The sequence below is a fragment of the Danio rerio genome, chromosome 5 (assembly GCF_052040795.2).
Source record: "Danio rerio strain M-AB ecotype USA chromosome 5, GRCz13ab, whole genome shotgun sequence".
Classification (NCBI taxonomy): Eukaryota; Metazoa; Chordata; class Actinopteri; order Cypriniformes; family Danionidae; genus Danio; species Danio rerio.
In genome coordinates, this window is record NC_141025.1 from 76,287,839 (window position 1) to 76,307,500 (window position 19,662).

The 19,662-nt window shown below is 34.9% G+C and overlaps 1 protein-coding gene across 49 annotated transcripts in view; it reads right to left on the reverse strand.

The window, feature by feature from the left end:
- The window catches only part of ank1a (ankyrin 1, erythrocytic a), a 222,930-nt gene that overhangs the window by 70,895 nt on the left and 132,373 nt on the right, over nucleotides 1–19,662 (reverse strand). For 32 of the 49 annotated variants that reach the window (NM_001442989.1, NM_001442988.1, NM_001442992.1 and 29 more), the window contains 7 exon segments: nucleotides 501–729; nucleotides 3,044–3,140; nucleotides 4,638–4,842; nucleotides 15,116–15,327; nucleotides 15,980–16,134; nucleotides 17,887–18,111; nucleotides 18,492–18,607. In NM_001442989.1, coding sequence (NP_001429918.1) covers nucleotides 501–729; nucleotides 3,044–3,140; nucleotides 4,638–4,842; nucleotides 15,116–15,327; nucleotides 15,980–16,134; nucleotides 17,887–18,111; nucleotides 18,492–18,607 — 1,239 coding nt within the window. 49 annotated transcript variants of the gene reach the window in all.

A 19,662-nucleotide genomic window follows, 5' to 3' on the forward strand; every position in this document is an offset into this window, starting at 1 on the left:
ACCATTATAATCAAACATGATTGTGTTAAATGGTGACATCATGCGCATGTCTAATATACTATCAGCATGTAGGGATAGTGACATTATCCAACTCCTGGCCTGCAATGCATAACACAACATTTTCATAGTTTTAACAGATGTGTGGATTTTTTTAGGAAAAAAGAAAACAAATAAAGTGTATAGCATGCATTTCCCTTGCAATCCAAGTGCTAAATCACAATGTGTTAAATCACACCAGCTTAAATCACAATAACAAGCTCAAAACTTGAAATCGTAATTCTGAGCAGTCCTGATTGCAAGATATGAATGTGCAATTTGAGAAACTGTGAGAGAAAGAGTGGCAGTTACCCTTTTTTTTAGATTCATTTTATTCTGTGGAACAAACTTATGGCGAAAATGACATTGCAGAAATGATAGCACTGACTTATAAATTCATGCACACAATGGATGCACTGCATGCATGCTGCTTTTACGACTTATTCAACACAACATCACATGACCTCGATGTCTCTGCTGCGAGCCACTTCCGAGAAGTTCTCGTGCTGCTCCAGGGTTTTGTCCATCTTGTCATCCGTCATGCAGTAGCAGCGGAGTCGACCCTCGCGAGCTTCATTCATCTTCGCAAACACTACAAACTTGGCCATGTACGGCACGGCCGACAGCTCGCGGTACAGGAGGTTGGCAAAGGACACGGCCTCCGCAGTCCGAGGACAGTCCGCCAGCCAGAATCTGAGCCACACAAACACAAAGTCAAAATTATTCGCCCTCCGGGGATTTTTTTTTTCAAATATTTCCCAAATGATGTTTCCAGAGTTCACACTTAGCTGATGATTGATAGTAAAACTAGTTTGGCGTGCTGTCCCGGGAGAGAGCCCTGAGCTTATGAGATCCTCGAGCCCTGGGCTCCCTCCCGTTGCAAGGCGAGAGGGGAGTTTGAGCTCAGGTAGATCTCGATGACTCCCCCTCTTGTTGTAGCTAAGTGTCAGATATGTATACTGTAAGGTGTACTCAGAGGTTAGCTAATGTATTTTGATTAATTATTTAGAGTGCTTGTTTTTGAACTGTGGGAGGAAACCGGAGGACCCGGGGAAAACCCACGCGACCACGGGGAGAACGAGCAAACTCCGCACAGAAATGCCGTCTGGTTTGGAAAGGAATTAAACCAGGGGCATTCTTGCTATGAGGCAACAGCACTAATCACTGGCCACCGTGACGCCCGTTTGAAAGGAGAGAAAGTAGGGTTGGGTGGGGGGGTTTCTTCGAGACGAAGATATGGAGATGAGAAAAGTCTGGTTATTTATAGTGAGTTAAGTATCGTCTGATAGGATAATCAGTTATTAGCTAAAGTTGGAACAGCTGCGAACAATCATAAGCACGTGATCCTCTCGAAATTTGTTTATGGATAAACTTCACTTAACAGAGCAAGGAATTTTTCACAGTATTTCCTATAATATTTTTTCCTCTGGAGAAAGTCTTATTGGTTTTATTTTGGCAAGAATAAAAGCAGTTTTTAATTTTTAAAAAACACTTTAAGGTCAATAATATTATCCCACAAACCGAATACAATTTAAGACCAATTGTAAGGTATAACAATTTTATAGTACAGAAATGACAAGAAAAGCACACAACACAACTCATTTGTGTGAGGTTTACTTATAAACTAATTTCAAGGGGATCACGTGCTTAAGAATTATCAGAGCCGGTCTCGCATTAGCTAATCACTATCTTCCAATTATATGAGCCCTAAGCTACTATAAACAACCACAGTCTTCAGTCTACTTCATCTTCGTTTGGAAGAAACCCCCCCTTCCTGCCCATTCTCCTCCTTTACCATAGATCGGCTGGCACGGCGGCCCAGTGGTTAGCACTGTTATCCCTACAGCAAGAACACTGCCGGCCCTGGTCCCACCAGGCCAGTAGGCGTTTCTGTGAGGAGTTTGTATATTCTCCCCGTGTCCGCGTGGGTTTTCCCTGGGTTCTCCGGTTTCCTCCCACCATCCAAAGATATATATCATGCATAACAATCAAGCACTTGTCTAGCACCCTTTTTTTTCTCACGTGTTCCCTTAGCTACCGCAGCCTTAAGATTTTTTTTTTGGCAATTGAATTGTTTCATGTTCAATCCACTTTAATTTGTTATTGTCATGTTTACCAGCGAACAACCACCAGATGTCGCTGGTAAACACACACACACATAGAACTACACTTTTCCTGGACTACAACTTCATACATGCTCTTCTATTGATCGGGCTTCCTGACGAAGACACATGATCTTGATACCCGCTGGATCCATTGTGTGGCCGAGTCTTCTGTAACGCCGGGGAGTGACACTCACAACAGAAGGTAGGATCCAATATGCAGGTTTATTCACAGTCAGGCAAGCAGTGGTCAATACGGGAGCAAACAGATATATGTAGACAATCCAGAATCGTAGTCAGTAAACAGGCAATAGGTCGTAAGGCAGGCGGCTAAACAGGATGACAAGGATAAACAGGGCTAAGATCAAAACACGGGAAAACAAGACCAGGATAACGCGTTGTAATGTCACCTTACAGATAAACAAGACTCGGCAAACTGAAGGAGTGAAAGTGTAGTTCTAAGTGTGTGTGTGTTTACCAGCGACATCTGGTGGTTGTTCGCTGGTAAACATGACAGTTATGTTAACTGAACTGATTTGTGTTAGGACAGCATGAATGACTTGTGTGGAACCCTGTTTTTTTTTACAATGTAGTTTTGGTTTAACTTAATGTTGGATTTTTCTCATATTGTGTAATGTAATTATTACATTTTGTCACTCACAATGAAATTATTCATTTATTTATTGTTATTTTTTAGTTTAAGAAATAAAAATGTAGAAAAGTTGACTGACTAATATAGGAAATAAATAGAAATAATACATATAAAGTAAATCAAAAATACAAAGGGTGCATATTAGAACTGTGCATATTATAGACGCATGGCAGGGATTAGTTAGGGCAACCTAAATATCTAAATAATCAAAAATTAATATACTAATATGTAACCTACATCCTATGGGACTCACCGGGCAGAGACATTGGTGGTGAAACTGGCACAGTCATTGGAATACGCCAGTTTGGTGGTGCCAGTTATATCTTCCCACTGGGCAGGAGCTGTTCCACCTATAAAAGTACAGCATAATCTGATCAAAATAAATATGCATCAGACAGCGTGTTTCTATTTCTAAGGAGAGAAAGAGGTCAAAAGATCATTGGGAATCTGTTTCAGTATTTATAGGTTTAAAATGGTCGAAATTTTATTATTTAGGAATAAATTGTAAAGGGTAATTAATGTACCGGATTCTTAAATGTTTGCAGTAAATAATACCTTGGACTGATTATTTTTTAGTATTATTTATTTATTGAATTATTTATTTAAATGCAAATTACATTTTTCTCTCATTTGTGGCAGCAAATGGAAATGCAAAAATAAATAATCAATATTAGTCAGGTTATTATTATTATTATTATTTTCCTAAAGTTTCTTCTATAGTCTAGTTATTATTATTACTTTCCCAACGTTTCTACTATAGTCTAGTTCTCATATACGCATCTGCTATTTCTTAAGTAGATTTTTTATTTTTTTATTTTAATACCTGCGGGTTCTGCTGAGCTATCATCCATTCATCAATCTATGTGCTTTCTTAGTTAAAACATTAAAATGACACACTGCAATACTTTTAAATTTCTACCTTACATTTCTCTATACTTTACTACCTTACAAATATTTGTAATAATTCTTTTTCCCAATTTTATTATGCAAAAAAAAATATATATATAATATACACACACACACACACACAATTTCTTAGTGCTTATCGTCTGTGTATGTATTTATATATGTATAATATACGTATGTGTATGTATGCATGTGTTCACAATATGTAAATGTACAGTATCTCTCTCTTTCTCTCTCTATCTCTCTCTCTCTCTCTCTCTCTCTCTCTCTCTCTCTATATATATATATATATATATATATATATATATATATATATATATATATATATGTGTGTGTGTGTGTGTGTGTGTGTGTGTGTGTGACCTGTATGTATATATACATACAGTTGAAGTCAGAATTATTAGCCCCCATGAATTATTTGACCGCTGTTTATTTTTCCCCCTATTTCTGTTTAATTAAGATTTTTTCCAACACATTTCTAAACATAATAGTTTTAATAACTCATTTCTAATAACTGATTTATTTTATCTTTACCATGATGACTGTAAACAATATTTTTCAAGACACTACTACAGTATACAGCTTAAAGTTACATTTAAAGGCTTAACTAGGTTATAACAATGGTTTGTTCTGTAGACTATCGAAAAAAAATATAGCTTTAAGGGGCTAATAATATTGTCCCTATAATGGCGTTTAAAAAATTAAAAACTGCTTTTATAGTAGCCGAAATAAAACAAACAAGACTTTCTCCAGAAGAAGAAATATTATCAGACATACTGTGAAAATTTCCTTGCTTTGTTTAACATTATTTGGAAAATATTTTAAAAAGAAAATAAAATTCAAAGGGGGGCTAATAATTCTGACTTCAACTATATATATATATATATATATGTGTGTGTGTGTGTGGGTGTGTGTGTGTGTGTTTGTGTTTGTGTGTGTACCGATGACGCTGCAGAGCAGGCGCAGGCTGGTGGTGTCTCCCTCTCCGGCGTCCCGCGGACTCTCTCTCCATGAGGGTGGCAGTGGGATTCTCAGGCCGATGGGACGGTGAAACTTCCGGCGCCGAGGCTCCACCGTCACCACAGGACTGAACGTGGCCTGGTTCCCCAAAAGCTTGGCCACCAGCTCATCAGGCACCGGCTGGGCCTGAAGACGAGGAGGAGGAGGAGGAGACACCAGAACAGAAACACCAACAGGAGGAAGAGCAGAAAGAGGTGAAAAATAGGAGAGAGGAAAGAGACTCCCACATTGTTATTGAATGGTGCAGTAGTGGCCAAAATAACCAGAACACCTCACATATCTGAAAATATTGAGCTTTTATCTTAAAGGTGGTGTTCATAAGACTGTCATGAGGCATTTATAATCATGAATAGTGAATATTAGATTTAATGTATGCATACAATAACTGGTAAAAAGATGGTAATACTCAACTCAAAAGCGGTGTTCATAAGACTGTTATGACACCTTAATAATAATGCATCATGATTATAAGTTTTATGCATGCATATGATAATTGTTTTAAAGCTGGTAAGACTTTACTAGAAGGTCAATGTTTATAAGACTGTAATGACAGCTTTATAACCATGAATCATCCATCATTAATATGAGATTTCATGCATGCATTTGATAACTTTTATAAAGCTGGTAACACATTACTTGATTGAAAGGGGTGTTCATAAGACTGTCATAATACCTTTATAATAATGTATCATGAATATAAGTTTTATGCATGCAAATGATAACAGTTAAAATGCTGGTCACACTTTACCCTATAGTCAATGTTCATAAGACTGTCATGACATCTTTATAATCATGAATCATCCATAATGAATATGAGATTTTATGCATGCATGTGATAACTGTTATAAAGTTGGTAACACTTTACTTGATAGAAAGGGGTCCTCATAAGACTGTCATAACACCATTATAATCATGAATTGTGAACATAAATATGAGATTTCATGCATTCATATAATAACTGGTAAAAAGATGGTAATACTCAACTCAAAATCGGTGTTCATAAGACTGTTATGACACCTTTATAATCATGCATCATAAATATAAGTTTTATGCATTATACATGCATATGATAACTATTATAAAGCTGGTAACACTTTACTTAATTGAAAGGGGTGTTCATAAGACTGTCATGACACGTTATAATCATGCATCATGAATATAAGTTTTATGCATGCATATAATAACTGTTAAAATGCTGGTCACACTTTACACGAAAGTCAATGTTCATAAGACTGTCATGACAGCTTTATAATCATGCATCATCCATCATGAATATGAGATTTTATTCATGCATATAGTAACTGTTATAAAGCTGATAACACTACTTGATTGAAAGAGGTGTTCATAAGACTGTCATAACACCATTATAATCATGAATAGGCAACGAAAATATGAGATTTCATGCATGCATATGATAACTGTTAAGAAGCTGGTAACACTTTACTTAAAAGAGATGTTTATAAGACTGTCATAACATCTGTATAATCATGCATCGTGAATAGGAGTTTTCATAAATGTATATGCGAACTGTTTAAAAACTGTTAACACTTTACTTAAAGGTTGATGTTCATAAGACTGTCATAACAGCTTTATGAATCATGCTTCATGAATATGAGATTTTATTAACTGTTAAAAACCTGTAACTCTACTCAAAAGGGGTGTTCATAAGACTGTCATGACACCTTTATAATAATGCATCATGAATATAAGTTTTATGCATGCATATAATAACTGTAAAATGCTGGTCACACTTTACACGAAAGTCAATGTTCATAAGGCTGTCATGACAGCTTTATAATCATGCATCATCCATCATGAATATGAGATTTTATTTATGCATATAGTAACTGTTATAAAGCAGATAACACTACTTGATTAAAAGGGGTGTTCATAAGACTGTCATAACACCGTTATAATCATGAATAGGCAACGAAAATGAGATTTCATGCATGCATATGATAACTGTTAAGAAGCTGGTAACAATTACTTGAAAGAGATGTTTATAAGACTGTCATAACACCTTTACTGTATAATCATGCATCGTGACTATGAGTTTTCATAAATGTATATACGAACTGTTTAAAAACTGGTAATACTTTACTTGAAGGTTGATGTTCATAAGACTGTCATAACAGCTTTTTGAATCATGCATCATGAATATGAGATTTTCTTAACTATTAAAAACCCTTAACTCTACTCAAAAGGGGTGTTCATAAGACTGTCATGACACTTTTATAATCATGGATCATGAATATAAGTTTTATGGATGCATATAATAATTGTTAAAATGCTGGTCACACTTTACATGAAAGTCAATGTTCATAAGGCTGTCATGACAGCTTTATAATCATGCATCATCCATCATGACAATGAGATTTTAATATGCATGCGTATAATAACTGTTTTAAAGCTGATAACACTACTTGATTGAAAGAGGTGTTCATAAGGCTGTCATAACACCATTATAATCATGAATCCTCAACAAAAATATGAGATTTCATGCATGCATATGGTAACAGTTAAGAAGCTGGTAACATTTTACTCGAAAGAGATGTTTATAAGACTATCATAACACCTTTACTGTATAATCATGCATCATGAATAAGAGTTTTCATAAATGTATATGAGAACTGTTTAAAAACTGGTAACACTTTACTTGAAGGTTGATGTTCATAAGACTGTCATAACAGCTTTATGAATCATGCATCATGAATATGAGACTTTATTAACTGTTAAAAACCTGTAACTCTACTCAAAAGGGGTGTTCATAAGACTGTCATGACACCTTTATAATCATGCATCATGAATATAAGTTGTATGCATGCATATAATAACTGTTAAAATGCTGGTCACACTTTACACGAAAGTCAATGTTCATAAGGCTGTCATGACAGCTTTATAATCATGCATCATCCATCATGAATATGAGATTTTATTTATGCATATAGTAACTGTTATAAAGCAGATAACACTACTTGATTAAAAGGGGTGTTCATAAGACTGTCATAACACCGTTATAATCATGAATAGGCAACGAAAATGAGATTTCATGCATGCATATGATAACTGTTAAGAAGCTGGTAACAATTACTTGAAAGAGATGTTTATAAGACTGTCATAACACCTTTACTGTATAATCATGCATCGTGACTATGAGTTTTCATAAATGTATATACGAACTGTTTAAAAACTGGTAATACTTTACTTGAAGGTTGATGTTCATAAGACTGTCATAACAGCTTTTTGAATCATGCATCATGAATATGAGATTTTCTTAACTATTAAAAACCCTTAACTCTACTCAAAAGGGGTGTTCATAAGACTGTCATGACACTTTTATAATCATGGATCATGAATATAAGTTTTATGGATGCATATAATAATTGTTAAAATGCTGGTCACACTTTACATGAAAGTCAATGTTCATAAGGCTGTCATGACAGCTTTATAATCATGCATCATCCATCATGACAATGAGATTTTAATATGCATGCGTATAATAACTGTTTTAAAGCTGATAACACTACTTGATTGAAAGAGGTGTTCATAAGGCTGTCATAACACCATTATAATCATGAATCCTCAACAAAAATATGAGATTTCATGCATGCATATGGTAACAGTTAAGAAGCTGGTAACATTTTACTCGAAAGAGATGTTTATAAGACTATCATAACACCTTTACTGTATAATCATGCATCATGAATAGGAGTTTTCATAAATGTTTTTGAGAACTGTTTAAAAACTGTTAACACTTTACTTAAAGGTTGATGTTCATAAGACTGTCATAACAGCTTTATGAATCGTGCATCATGAATATGAGATTTTATTAACTGTTAAAAACCTGTAACTCTACTCAAAAGAGGTGTTCATAAGACTGTCATGACACCTTTATAATCATGCATCCTGAATATAAGTTTTCTGCATGCATATAATAACTGTTAAAATGCTGGTCACACTTTACACGAAAGTCAATGTTCATAAGACTGTCATGACATCTTTATAATCATGAATCATCCATCATGAATATGAGATTTTATGCATGCATGTGATAACTGTTATAAAGTTGGTAACACTTTACTTGATTGAAAAGGGTGCTCATAAGACTGTCATAACACCTTTATAATCATGAATTGTGAACATAAATATGAGATTTCATGCATGCATATGATAACTGTTAAAAAACACTTGTATGTATATGAGAACTGTTTAAAAACTGGTAACACTTTACTTGAAAGTTGATGTTCATAAGACTGTCATAACAGCTTTATGAATCATGCATCATGAATATGAGATTTCATTAACTGTTAAAAACCTGTAACTCTACTCAAAAGGGGTGTTCATAAGACTGTCATGACACCTTTATAATAATGCATCATGAATATAAGTTTTATGCATGCATATAATAACTGTTAAAATGCTGGTCACACTTTACATGAAAGTCAATGTTCATAAGGCTGTCATGACAGCTTTATAATCATGAATCATCCATCATGAATATGAGATTTTAATATGCATGCGTATAATAACTGTTATAAAACTGATAGCACTACTTGATTGAAAGGGGTGTTCATAAGACGGTCATAACACCATTATAATCATGAATAGGCAACAAAAATATGAGATTTCATGCATGCATATGATAACTGTTAAAAAGCTGGTAACACTTTACTTGAAAGAGATGTTTATAAGACTGTCATAACACCTTTACTGTATAATCATGCATCATGAATAAGAGTTTTCATGAATGTATATGAGAACTGTTTAAAAACTGATAACACTTTAAACCACTTGAAAGTTGATGTTCATAAGACTGTCATAACAGCTTTATGAATCATGCATCATGAATATGAGATTTTATTAACTGTTAAAAAGCTGTAACTCTACTCAAAAGGGGTGTTCATAAGACTGTCATGACACCTTTATAAGCATGCATCATGAATATAAGTTTTCTGCATGCATATAATAACTGTTAAAATGCTGGTCACACTTTACACGAAAGTCAATGTTCATAAGGCTGTCATGACAGCTTTATAATCATGAATCATCCATCATGAATATGAGATTTTAATATGCATGCGAATAATAACTGTTATAAAGCTGATAACACTACTTGATTGAAAGGGGTGTTCATAAGACTGTCCAAACACCGTTATAATCATGAATCCTCAACAAAAATATGACATTTCATGCATGCATATGATAACTGTTAAAAAACACTTGTATGTATATGAGAACTGTTTAAAAACTGGTAACACTTTACTTGAAGGTTGATGTTCATAAGACTGTCATAACAGCTTTATGAATCATGCATCATAAATATGAGATTTTATTAACTGTTAAAAACCTGTAACTCTACTCAAAAGGGGTGTTCATAAGACTGTCATGACACCTTTATAATCATGCATCAACTCATCTCTGCATAATGCATCAACTCAACTTTAACCCAAGTACTTGCAATTAATTACAGTGTGCTTATGATGGTTTTTACACTGTAAAAAGCGATTAGTCGAAAAAGTGAGTAAACTCAATACCTTCAAATTATTAAATAAATTAAGATTGTGCATAATTATACAGATTAAGTTGTGAACTTAACTAAGTTAAATCAAAAATATTTAAATTTTTCAAAGTAAAATAAACTTGTATTTTTAAGGCAATGGGTTTACTCACTTTGAATAATTGCTTTTACAGTCTATTCTACGACTTTGTAAATATTCATTTCATTTTATGGGTATAGTAAAGGACAATAATAAAAAAAACACTAAAATCTTCTAAAATGACATGTTCCAATAATTTGGACCACTGCTGTACATTCAGAAATGAATAAATGGAAATATGGGAAATGTATTCATATTTATGAAAGAAATCCGATAGGATAGAAAGAGATCTCTCTAATTAGTGCAAATGCAATCCAAGACACCACGTTAAGCTTGTAAAACAGTCTTATTTATTAAATGAAAAAGTGTTACAAATATTGAACCAAAGCTGAAGCAAAAAATAAAGACACAAACACAAAACTTTGACCCTGTATGGTTGTAAAGCTTTTAAAGATCTTTGAGCATTTATTATAATCTGTATGCTATTTATTTACAATGAATTATCAATTAAGATGTGCTTTATTGCTGATTAAAGTGTTAAATATGATCACGTCAGATTCAATATATTCAAATCATTTCCTATTTCTCACATTTTTATGAAATATACTTTAAATAAAATGTTCATTTGTAAAAAAAAAAAAAAAAAAAAACATAAATGTAGTTTTTTGCATGTTTTTAATTCAGTTTCAGATCTGTAGCTCAACGTTGGTCTGTGTTCTAAAAATGTATACGGTAAATCTTCCAGGAGTAATTAGGAAAAACCTCTTTTATACGTTGAGAGAAAGTGTGAAAAACAGTTCTGTGTGTATTTGTGGCAAAATCTGCATTTTGCACCACTTTAACACACTTTTTCGGCTTTCAAACAAATGCATTGTTTATAATACAGCACAATGAGAACTGATCAGATGTATCAGTACGTTTAGATGATTATTAGGTCACTGCTCACAAAGTAGAAACACAAAAACCAAGCAAAATAGAAAAACAAAACAGTAATACAACAAATGATAGAAATGATTAAACAAATAATGGGTTAAAACAAGTCAGGTCAGCTTTGGTATGAGCTGGTTGTTACACTTGCCGAGCAAAAGATAAAATAAAAAACATGCATGAGTCCTAAACAAATATTTCCTTATAAATTTTAGCTTCTGAAATGTAAAATATAAAGTTGCATTTAAATGTGTGTATATATATATATATATTAGGGCTGTCAAATAATTGTAAGAATTAACATAATTAACTTTTTTGTAATTACTCATGATTAATTTTCGAAACGCCATATTTATTACAGAAATAAAAACACAGGCATTTAAGTGCTATTATTTCCATGTTGGATTTTAAGTGGACTGCAAACACACACACCCACACACAGAGACAATGCGCGCAGTACAGCGCACTCAGGGAGCAAGGGATCCCTTCTGATTCATCAACACGCATGATGCCGTTCATCAAATTTGCTTAAACTAAGCGTTCTAAAGCAGGGGTTCCCAAACTTTTCAGCCAGCAACCCCCAAAATGACAATGCCAGTGACTCGCGACCCCCAATTTCCTCTCAGGTTGTTATATATACAGTGGTTATAAATGCAATGGCACACACACACTAATAGACACAAGTCTATTCTTGTTTTAATTTTTTCAATGTATGTCAGTGCTGTAAATGGGCCAGAAAGTTTAACCTGGTGTTATAAAATCAATCTGCTGCTTCTGACGCTATCGCTGTGTCTTTAATATAATGTAATTACCCCAGGGGTCATTTTCCAATAGAACTAGTAACTATAAACTACTATAGTAACTATATAGTAACTATAAAGCATATAGTAACTATAGACGACAATTTTTTTTTCTCTTCAGTAGGTTATGGATAACCTATGGTAATTCTTATGGTTTAAAAAAAATTGATTTTTTTTAAATCACCAGGCGACCCCCCTTGATTGTTCCACGACCCCTCGGGGGGTCCCGACCTCCACTTTGAGAACCACTGTTCTAAAGTATGGCTGTATTTTACAAGCAAAGATTCTGACACAGCAACGTGAAACTGACGCTTTACAAAAGTTGCGTGTAGTGGGGAAACACCTCAAACTTGTAAAATGTGAGGGCTCATGGAAGCAGCTCAAAGGTGAGGAATGGGCTGTCTGGCATCTGGCACTTTCACTACAGTACATTTACACGGACACCAATACTCCGCTTTTATGATTAAGATATTACTGATTAAGAGTCTACCATATAAGCAGCGATTTTTGATTATATTAAAGGACTAGCGAAATGCTGAGGTTTTTCTTTCCATTCGCCATGCTGTATCAAATTCCATTAAAACATCCTGAATGAAAATCTGCTGAATAAGAGTGAACTGCTGAACTGCAGTTAACGTCTAAATATTGAAAATGAAACTCCCGAAATTGCAAGAAACTCTGGAGGAAATGTAGGATAGCCTGCTGATGCCTCATTAATTGTTTTATACTGGTTCCTATACTGGTTTTATACTGGTTTTGGTTCCTTCCAAAAGCGTCCTTGGTCTTACCCAAATTTTCTTGCACGTTAAACACACGCAGAGCTGGAGCAAGCGGAACTGGCACTGTAGGCAAACGGCAATCACGCCACCCTCAACCCGAAAGTGACCGGTTCGCGGACGAAAGTGAGGACTGTGAGGGTGTGGGTGGGTGTAACAGATGAAAGTAAGGACCGGGGGGTTCGCTCACTATTCTGCTGGCTTAGGTGGCCGCCTAGGTCAACTCTATGCACGCACCGTCCCTGAACACACGTCAGCCACAACAGTAAATAAAAAACTGCAACTGCATTATTTGCGTTATTTTTTTTAAACGCGTTAAATATTTAAAATTAATCACATGCTAATTTTGACAGCCCTAATATATATATATATATATATATATATATATATATATATATATATATATATATATATATATATATATATATATATGTGTGTGTGTGTGTGTGTGTGTGTGTGTGTGTGTGTGTGTGTGTGTGTGTAGCTAATAAACTTCTAAAACAACTAAATACATAATTTTAAAATGCGTGTACAGTAACTCTAAAAACGTTTTATATAAGGTGCTTAAAATATTCTCAGTGATACAGAAATATGGTCCTCATCAAAATAGATCATCTTTTACTCTCATCAACATACACATTCCTCAAACAAAACCTTCCATACTAAACAATCCATCCATTATCATCTTATCTCTAAATATTCATCTATATATTTATCTGTATATTTTGATCTGTAATAAACTTTTTTAATCGAAGCAGAAACCAGAAACACACCATGCATTATTCCATTATTCCCCATTCATTTCTCCTTCCACAAACACTGAACAACTTGCAAAATGACATTCATTCACATTCAACGAGCCCAAAACATTATTTAATTTCGAGACATGAAAGATGAGGCGTTTGTGGTAAGGGTTTATTTTTGATGCTCCCTATTGCACACTTAGTTGACTAAAAGTTGCATTGCCAATTAATTCTCATTTGAGTATTAATAAACTGTCTGCTTAATATCTGCTGATACCTTCAACAAACAATTCACTGACTATTAGTAACTTTGCAAGTACATGTCAACTTAAACTAACCCTAACCCCAACTTCACAGTCTACTTGTAATCTGATGAGAATTACTTGGCATCTAGATGCAATGTAACTTAAATTCAACAAAATGTGTTAAAGGGACCATCAAAACAAAGTGATACCGCGTTTGCTCATGTTTGACGACCAAACGGCAACACACAAACTTGTATACAACTCAGGCTCATTAGAAAAATGTGCACAGGGGTACATTTCTGAGAACCAAGAAATACGCACCCTGAACTACGTCTTCTTGCAGTTCTTTTTCACTAATCCACTAGAGGGGGCATAGTGTACATTTTTTGACAATCTCAAATACGTAAATCCACCAGAGGCCGCTGTGAACACATCTGGCCATCTCAACATCCTTAATTCTACCATACCATGCAGATTTATGGGCGCCATTTTTGGTGAGCTACCAAGCAAACCAGTCACAATGAAGAAGCCATCCATACGGAGGTAAGTACCGCCCCATAGTGTTTGTTTACACTCAAAATGCAGCCATATGTACCCACAAGCACATATTTCTTAGATCTCAAAAAGGTAGCCCTGGGCATATTTCCCCATTGAGCCTGTGTTGCTTGTATACATCGTTTAGGAGGACTCTCGAAAGGCGTAATGTATTTTATACTATAAAAATCACTTATTATATGGCTCTAGCCATAAACCCAACCCTTACAGGAAACCTGTGGCAAAATATAAATGTGAAGAGACTCCATTGGGTTTTGAATTATGAGGACACAAGTCATGTCCTCATAAATCAGATTAATAGAATACAACTAGCTTGAAGCCAGAATTATTAGCCCTCCTCATTTATTAGTCTTCCTCCTGAAGAAAAATATTGCTTAAGGGGGCTAATAATATTGACCTTAAAATGTTTTTGTTGTTTTTTTATTATTAAAAACTGCTTTTATTCTAGCCGAAATAAAACAAATAAGAATTTCTCTAGAAGAAAAAATATTATATGAAATACTGTGAAAAATTCCTGAAATTGTTAAACATGATTTGGGGAATATTAAAGAAAGACAAAATATATCACAGGAGGGCGAATCATCCTGACTTCAACTATATGTAATTTTGTGTCCTCATAAACCACATGAACAAGTACACTCTCACACATACACCAAAAAAACTCCCCTAAAAGCTGTCATTATGGTAATAGACAGGAGAAAAGCTTCCTCCGTTTTCCATGCCATGCTCTTCCTCCTCATCATCCTCCCATCTCACCTGCAGTCCCAGACGCACGCGTTTGGTGACGGCCGTCTCTGGAAAGGTGGCCTGGACCATCGGCACCAGTTTACTGGACAGAAAACCTCCTTCTGGGCCAATCAGATCGTTCTCCTGCTGGATGCGAGACACCACCGCAAAGTAGAGCGGGAAGTCGGTGGAGATGATCCGTCTGATGCGTTTCTTCCCGAGCTCCTCCTGACTCTCCAGATCTGTGGAGAAAACACAAGCCATGAACGATGAAAGCTACACTGGCTCTATGGAAAACTATACATTTACAGTTGAAGTCAGAATTATTCACCCTCCTCTGAATTTTGTTTTCTTTTTAAAACAGATTCAGGAATTTTTCACAGTATTTCCTATAATATTTTTTCTTCTGGCGAAAGTCTTATTTGTTTTATTTCGGCTAGAATGAATGCGGTTTTAATTTTTTTGAAATCCATTTTAAGGTCAAAATCATTCGCCCACTTAAGCTATATTTTTTTGATTGTCTACAGAACAAACCACTGTTATACAATGACTTGCCCTTATTATCCTAACTACTCCCTAATTAACCTAGTTAAGTTTTTAAATGTCACTTTAAGCTGAATACTGGTACCTTGAAGAATCTCTATTCAAATATTATTTACTGTCATTATGGCAAAGATAAAAGAAATCAGTTATCAGAAATGAGTTATTAAAACTATTATGTTTAGAAATGTGTTGAAAAAATCTTCTCTTAATTAAACAGAAATATACAGGAGGGCTAATAATTTAGGCAAAGACTTCAACTGTACATTATAATTTTCGTATGGACATTTAAGACATTATATTGTACAGAAATGACCATTTTTGATTATTTCTAAATATATAAATACAGTACACCTTCATCCATGCCGTTGAGGATAGTCTCCAGCACTTCATCTCCGTATCGGTTACGATGCTCCTTCCAGACAGATCCGTTCTCACTCCTCAAGACCACGAGTTCCCGATCTCCCCGACCGAGAGCCGCAAAATGAGGAATCTCCACAATCACAGGCCTTCACCAGAAAGAAGAGTTAGTGTTAGTTTGCTTAAAAAATGTAAAAAAATAAAAATAAAAATTAGGCAGGCACCGAAATTTAAATTGTGCTGAAAACTTAAACTCTGAATGCACTGAAAATGCAGGACAAAAGGCCAAAAAGAAGATTTAAAATTTTCAAAAATTCAGAAAAACTAATTTTACTAAATTAAAAAATTTCTGAACTTGCAAAATGACATTCATTTACATTTAACAAGCCCTAGAGTATTATTATTATTATTATTATTATTAGCATCTTTGTTAAGAGAGTTGAAAGATAAGGCTCAGGCTGATTGTGAAAATGTGCCCAGGGCTACATTCTTGAGAACCGAGAAATACGTACTTTGGGCTCCATCTCCTTGCTGGGTTTTTTCCACCTCAAATCTACTAGAGGACGCTCTGTACATCTTTGACAATCTCAAATATGTTAAAGGGGCACGTTTTCTCATTTGTGCCATTTCTCATAAACCCTTCAGAGGGTGCCATTTATGGCCATGTCAACTGTCGTAATTCGATTTCTTAGCAATTAGAAATTATCAGACCGGAGGTTTTGAATATCAGAAAATAGACTTAATTCTCCATAATAAAGCCGAGAAACAGCAGAGCAGACCCCAGAGCATCCTGAAGTCTCTCCTGGACACTTCCTTTCTTTGGTTCTCTCTTTCTCTGCTCCTTCTAAAGTATCTGTGTTTTCCACAATCTTTATTTTCTACACCCCTAGGTGTCTTGTTTTAACTCTTGACCATTTTTGAATAGGTTTCTACTCTAAGTGGGCCTGCTATTCTTGGCTCTCTGCCAGCTTGCTATGGTCAGCGAGATGTCACAGGTCTATGTCATGTCAGCAATTGTTTTGAAACCAAAGTTCTCTCTCCAAAGATGCAACTTATGCAAAAGGACTAAGTGTTTACATACATTGTCATGATAGCATAATCACTTGATAATATGTTACTCATTCTAACTTCTGACACATATAGCTTCATACAAGTATTTAACATATATAATCAGTGCTTTACATATTCAGTTATTCTACACAATCATTCTTCAGCATAGCCTTCTCTTAGTGTTGCTCCTGTTCAGGCATACTCATTTTACACAGTATTTTTATTACACGCTGGCATGTTTGCTGCAAACACTACATACATTTTGAGTAGAGAAAATTAACTGCTTTACACTCGTAAAATACTTCACGGAGAGAATAAAATCTTCTTCACAACGTCCTTAATTTCACCATGCAATCAGACTGCTGCTTTTTGGGTTTTGTTTTGGGCTCCATTTGTGGTGAGCTACCGAAAACTAAAAATGCAAACTGAAAATGCACCAAAAAAAAAGGCCAAAAAGGAGATGGAAAAAAATGACCAAAAATTCCAAAAAAATCTAATTTGACCTTATTCTGGGATATGCATTTGCATTTCCCAATTGTTTTGGAACTTCTGATTCAGTCGCCTATGGGAGAAATGACTAGAAATAATAAAAAAAGGCAGAAAACCGTCAAACTGTTTGCGCTACAAACAAGTGTGTTTGTACATAAAAAGTAGATTAATATAATAAGATAATATCAGTTTGCAACATCAAGCAGCAGGACAAGCGGTTTTTAACGTCTGAAATCAATAAACGTGAATAACAGCAGAAGTCTCCAGCCAAATAGATTCCAAGAGCTGCGCCCGATTGCACATCAAGAATAAGGTCAATATGTTTAAAACGCTTGTATTTCTGTCAGAAGTGTTTTGCTCACCCTAAAAACTGCATGCTGGCGGGTCCAAGGGAGATGATGCGGCTGGCGAGACCCTCTCCCTCCACTAATGGCGGCGGTGTGGGCAGCTTCTGGGGCTTCACCAGGCGGCAGGTGATGCGTGTGGGAGCGGCGCAGGTTCGAGGAGGAATGATGACGCGGAGGCCGTTGTGTCTGCTGCCGCGCATCGAGCCGCCGCGAGCATCCACCATGAAGCTCACCAGAAAACTGCACAAACATCAAGATGTTAAAGGGGACCTATCATCACACTAGAGTGAGGTTTCAGCTCAAAAATCCCCAGATAATATTTATAACTTTTTGAAACTGCCCCTTAAAAGTTTGGATTCTGATTGTGGCATTTTGATGACTGTAACTTTAAATAAGCTTGTGCTTCTTTGAAAAGAGGGCGGAGCTAGTAATGCTTATGTGTCAGCATAGTGGCAGATTCAACAACAAGACTGACGTCGTATGCTAATAAGGGAGAGATAGTCACTTTCCCATTGGGGCTTTCACATTATGGATTGAAACAGGGTGAGGGTAAGTTAAAAAACAGCCTTTTTATTCAATCTAAAATGTCACAGATACACAGGTATGGTCAGGAGGCTCACCCAGTGTGGATGGGACTGGCAACCGGACTGACATTGTCTGAAGTCTCAGTTGCAGGACTGCTGGGAATCAGAGAATCCTCGTCGTACTCTTTGGGCAATGGAAGTGGAGTGTGCTGCTGTACATAAACACATGGAGTTATGACACTAATGTTAACATATTTGAAGTTACAAAATAATACGTCAAATATATTAAACAATACATAAAAGAAATTATTAATTTATATATAGTTGAAGGCACACTTGTTAGCCATCCTGCAATTGTTTTGATTCTTATTAAAATAATTCTCAAGTGATGTTCAAGAGAGCATGAAAAATGTTCAGTCTTTACTATTATTATTTATATAACAATTAGAAAAATATATATACATTCATATAAAAAAATATCTATTTATTTGGCTCTGTCTGTCTGTCTATATACAGTATGTAAACAGTAAAGGTTAAAATCATCATAGCAAAGACAAAATAAATAAGTTATTTAAAATTAGTTATTAAAACTAATGTGTAAATGTGTTCAAAATATTGCTAAAAATATTCAAAAATATAAAAAATATTTTAAATTTTTACTGAAAAGTACTTTTTGAATATTATACATGGTATTTTAAAGGGTATTAAATATGTTGTAGGTGAAACCTGGAAATCGAGTATGAATTATTGAATTTACAAGTACGAAAATGTATTTGAAATATTTTAGTTGAAATATTCACATCTTAAATAAACAGCTGTGTTAAATTTCAGGACCTAAAAATACAAACCCTGCAATTCAAGTCATTAAAATGCATAAACTTGTTAATACGGTGTATTTTTTTTTCAGTTTGTGCTATTCAACAAGCTTTTTAATTCAATATGTTTGGCATTGGTTTTGTTCCATAGAAACCGGAACACCCGGAGGAAACCTATGCTAACACGTGGGGAACATCCACACAGAAGGGCCAACTGACACAGCTGAGGCTCGAATCAGTGATCTTCTTGCTGTGAGGCGAATGTGCAACCTGCCATGCAATGGTATTTTTTTTATTAATTTCCCAGTGAAAATGGACAATATTTTGGTGCATTATTTGTATAATATTGATTGATAAACTTTTTTTATATTAAATTATTTTTTATATTATTATTTTTTTATTATTAAATAATGTTTCATTTTATTAAACAGTAAAATAATAGTTTGGTCACC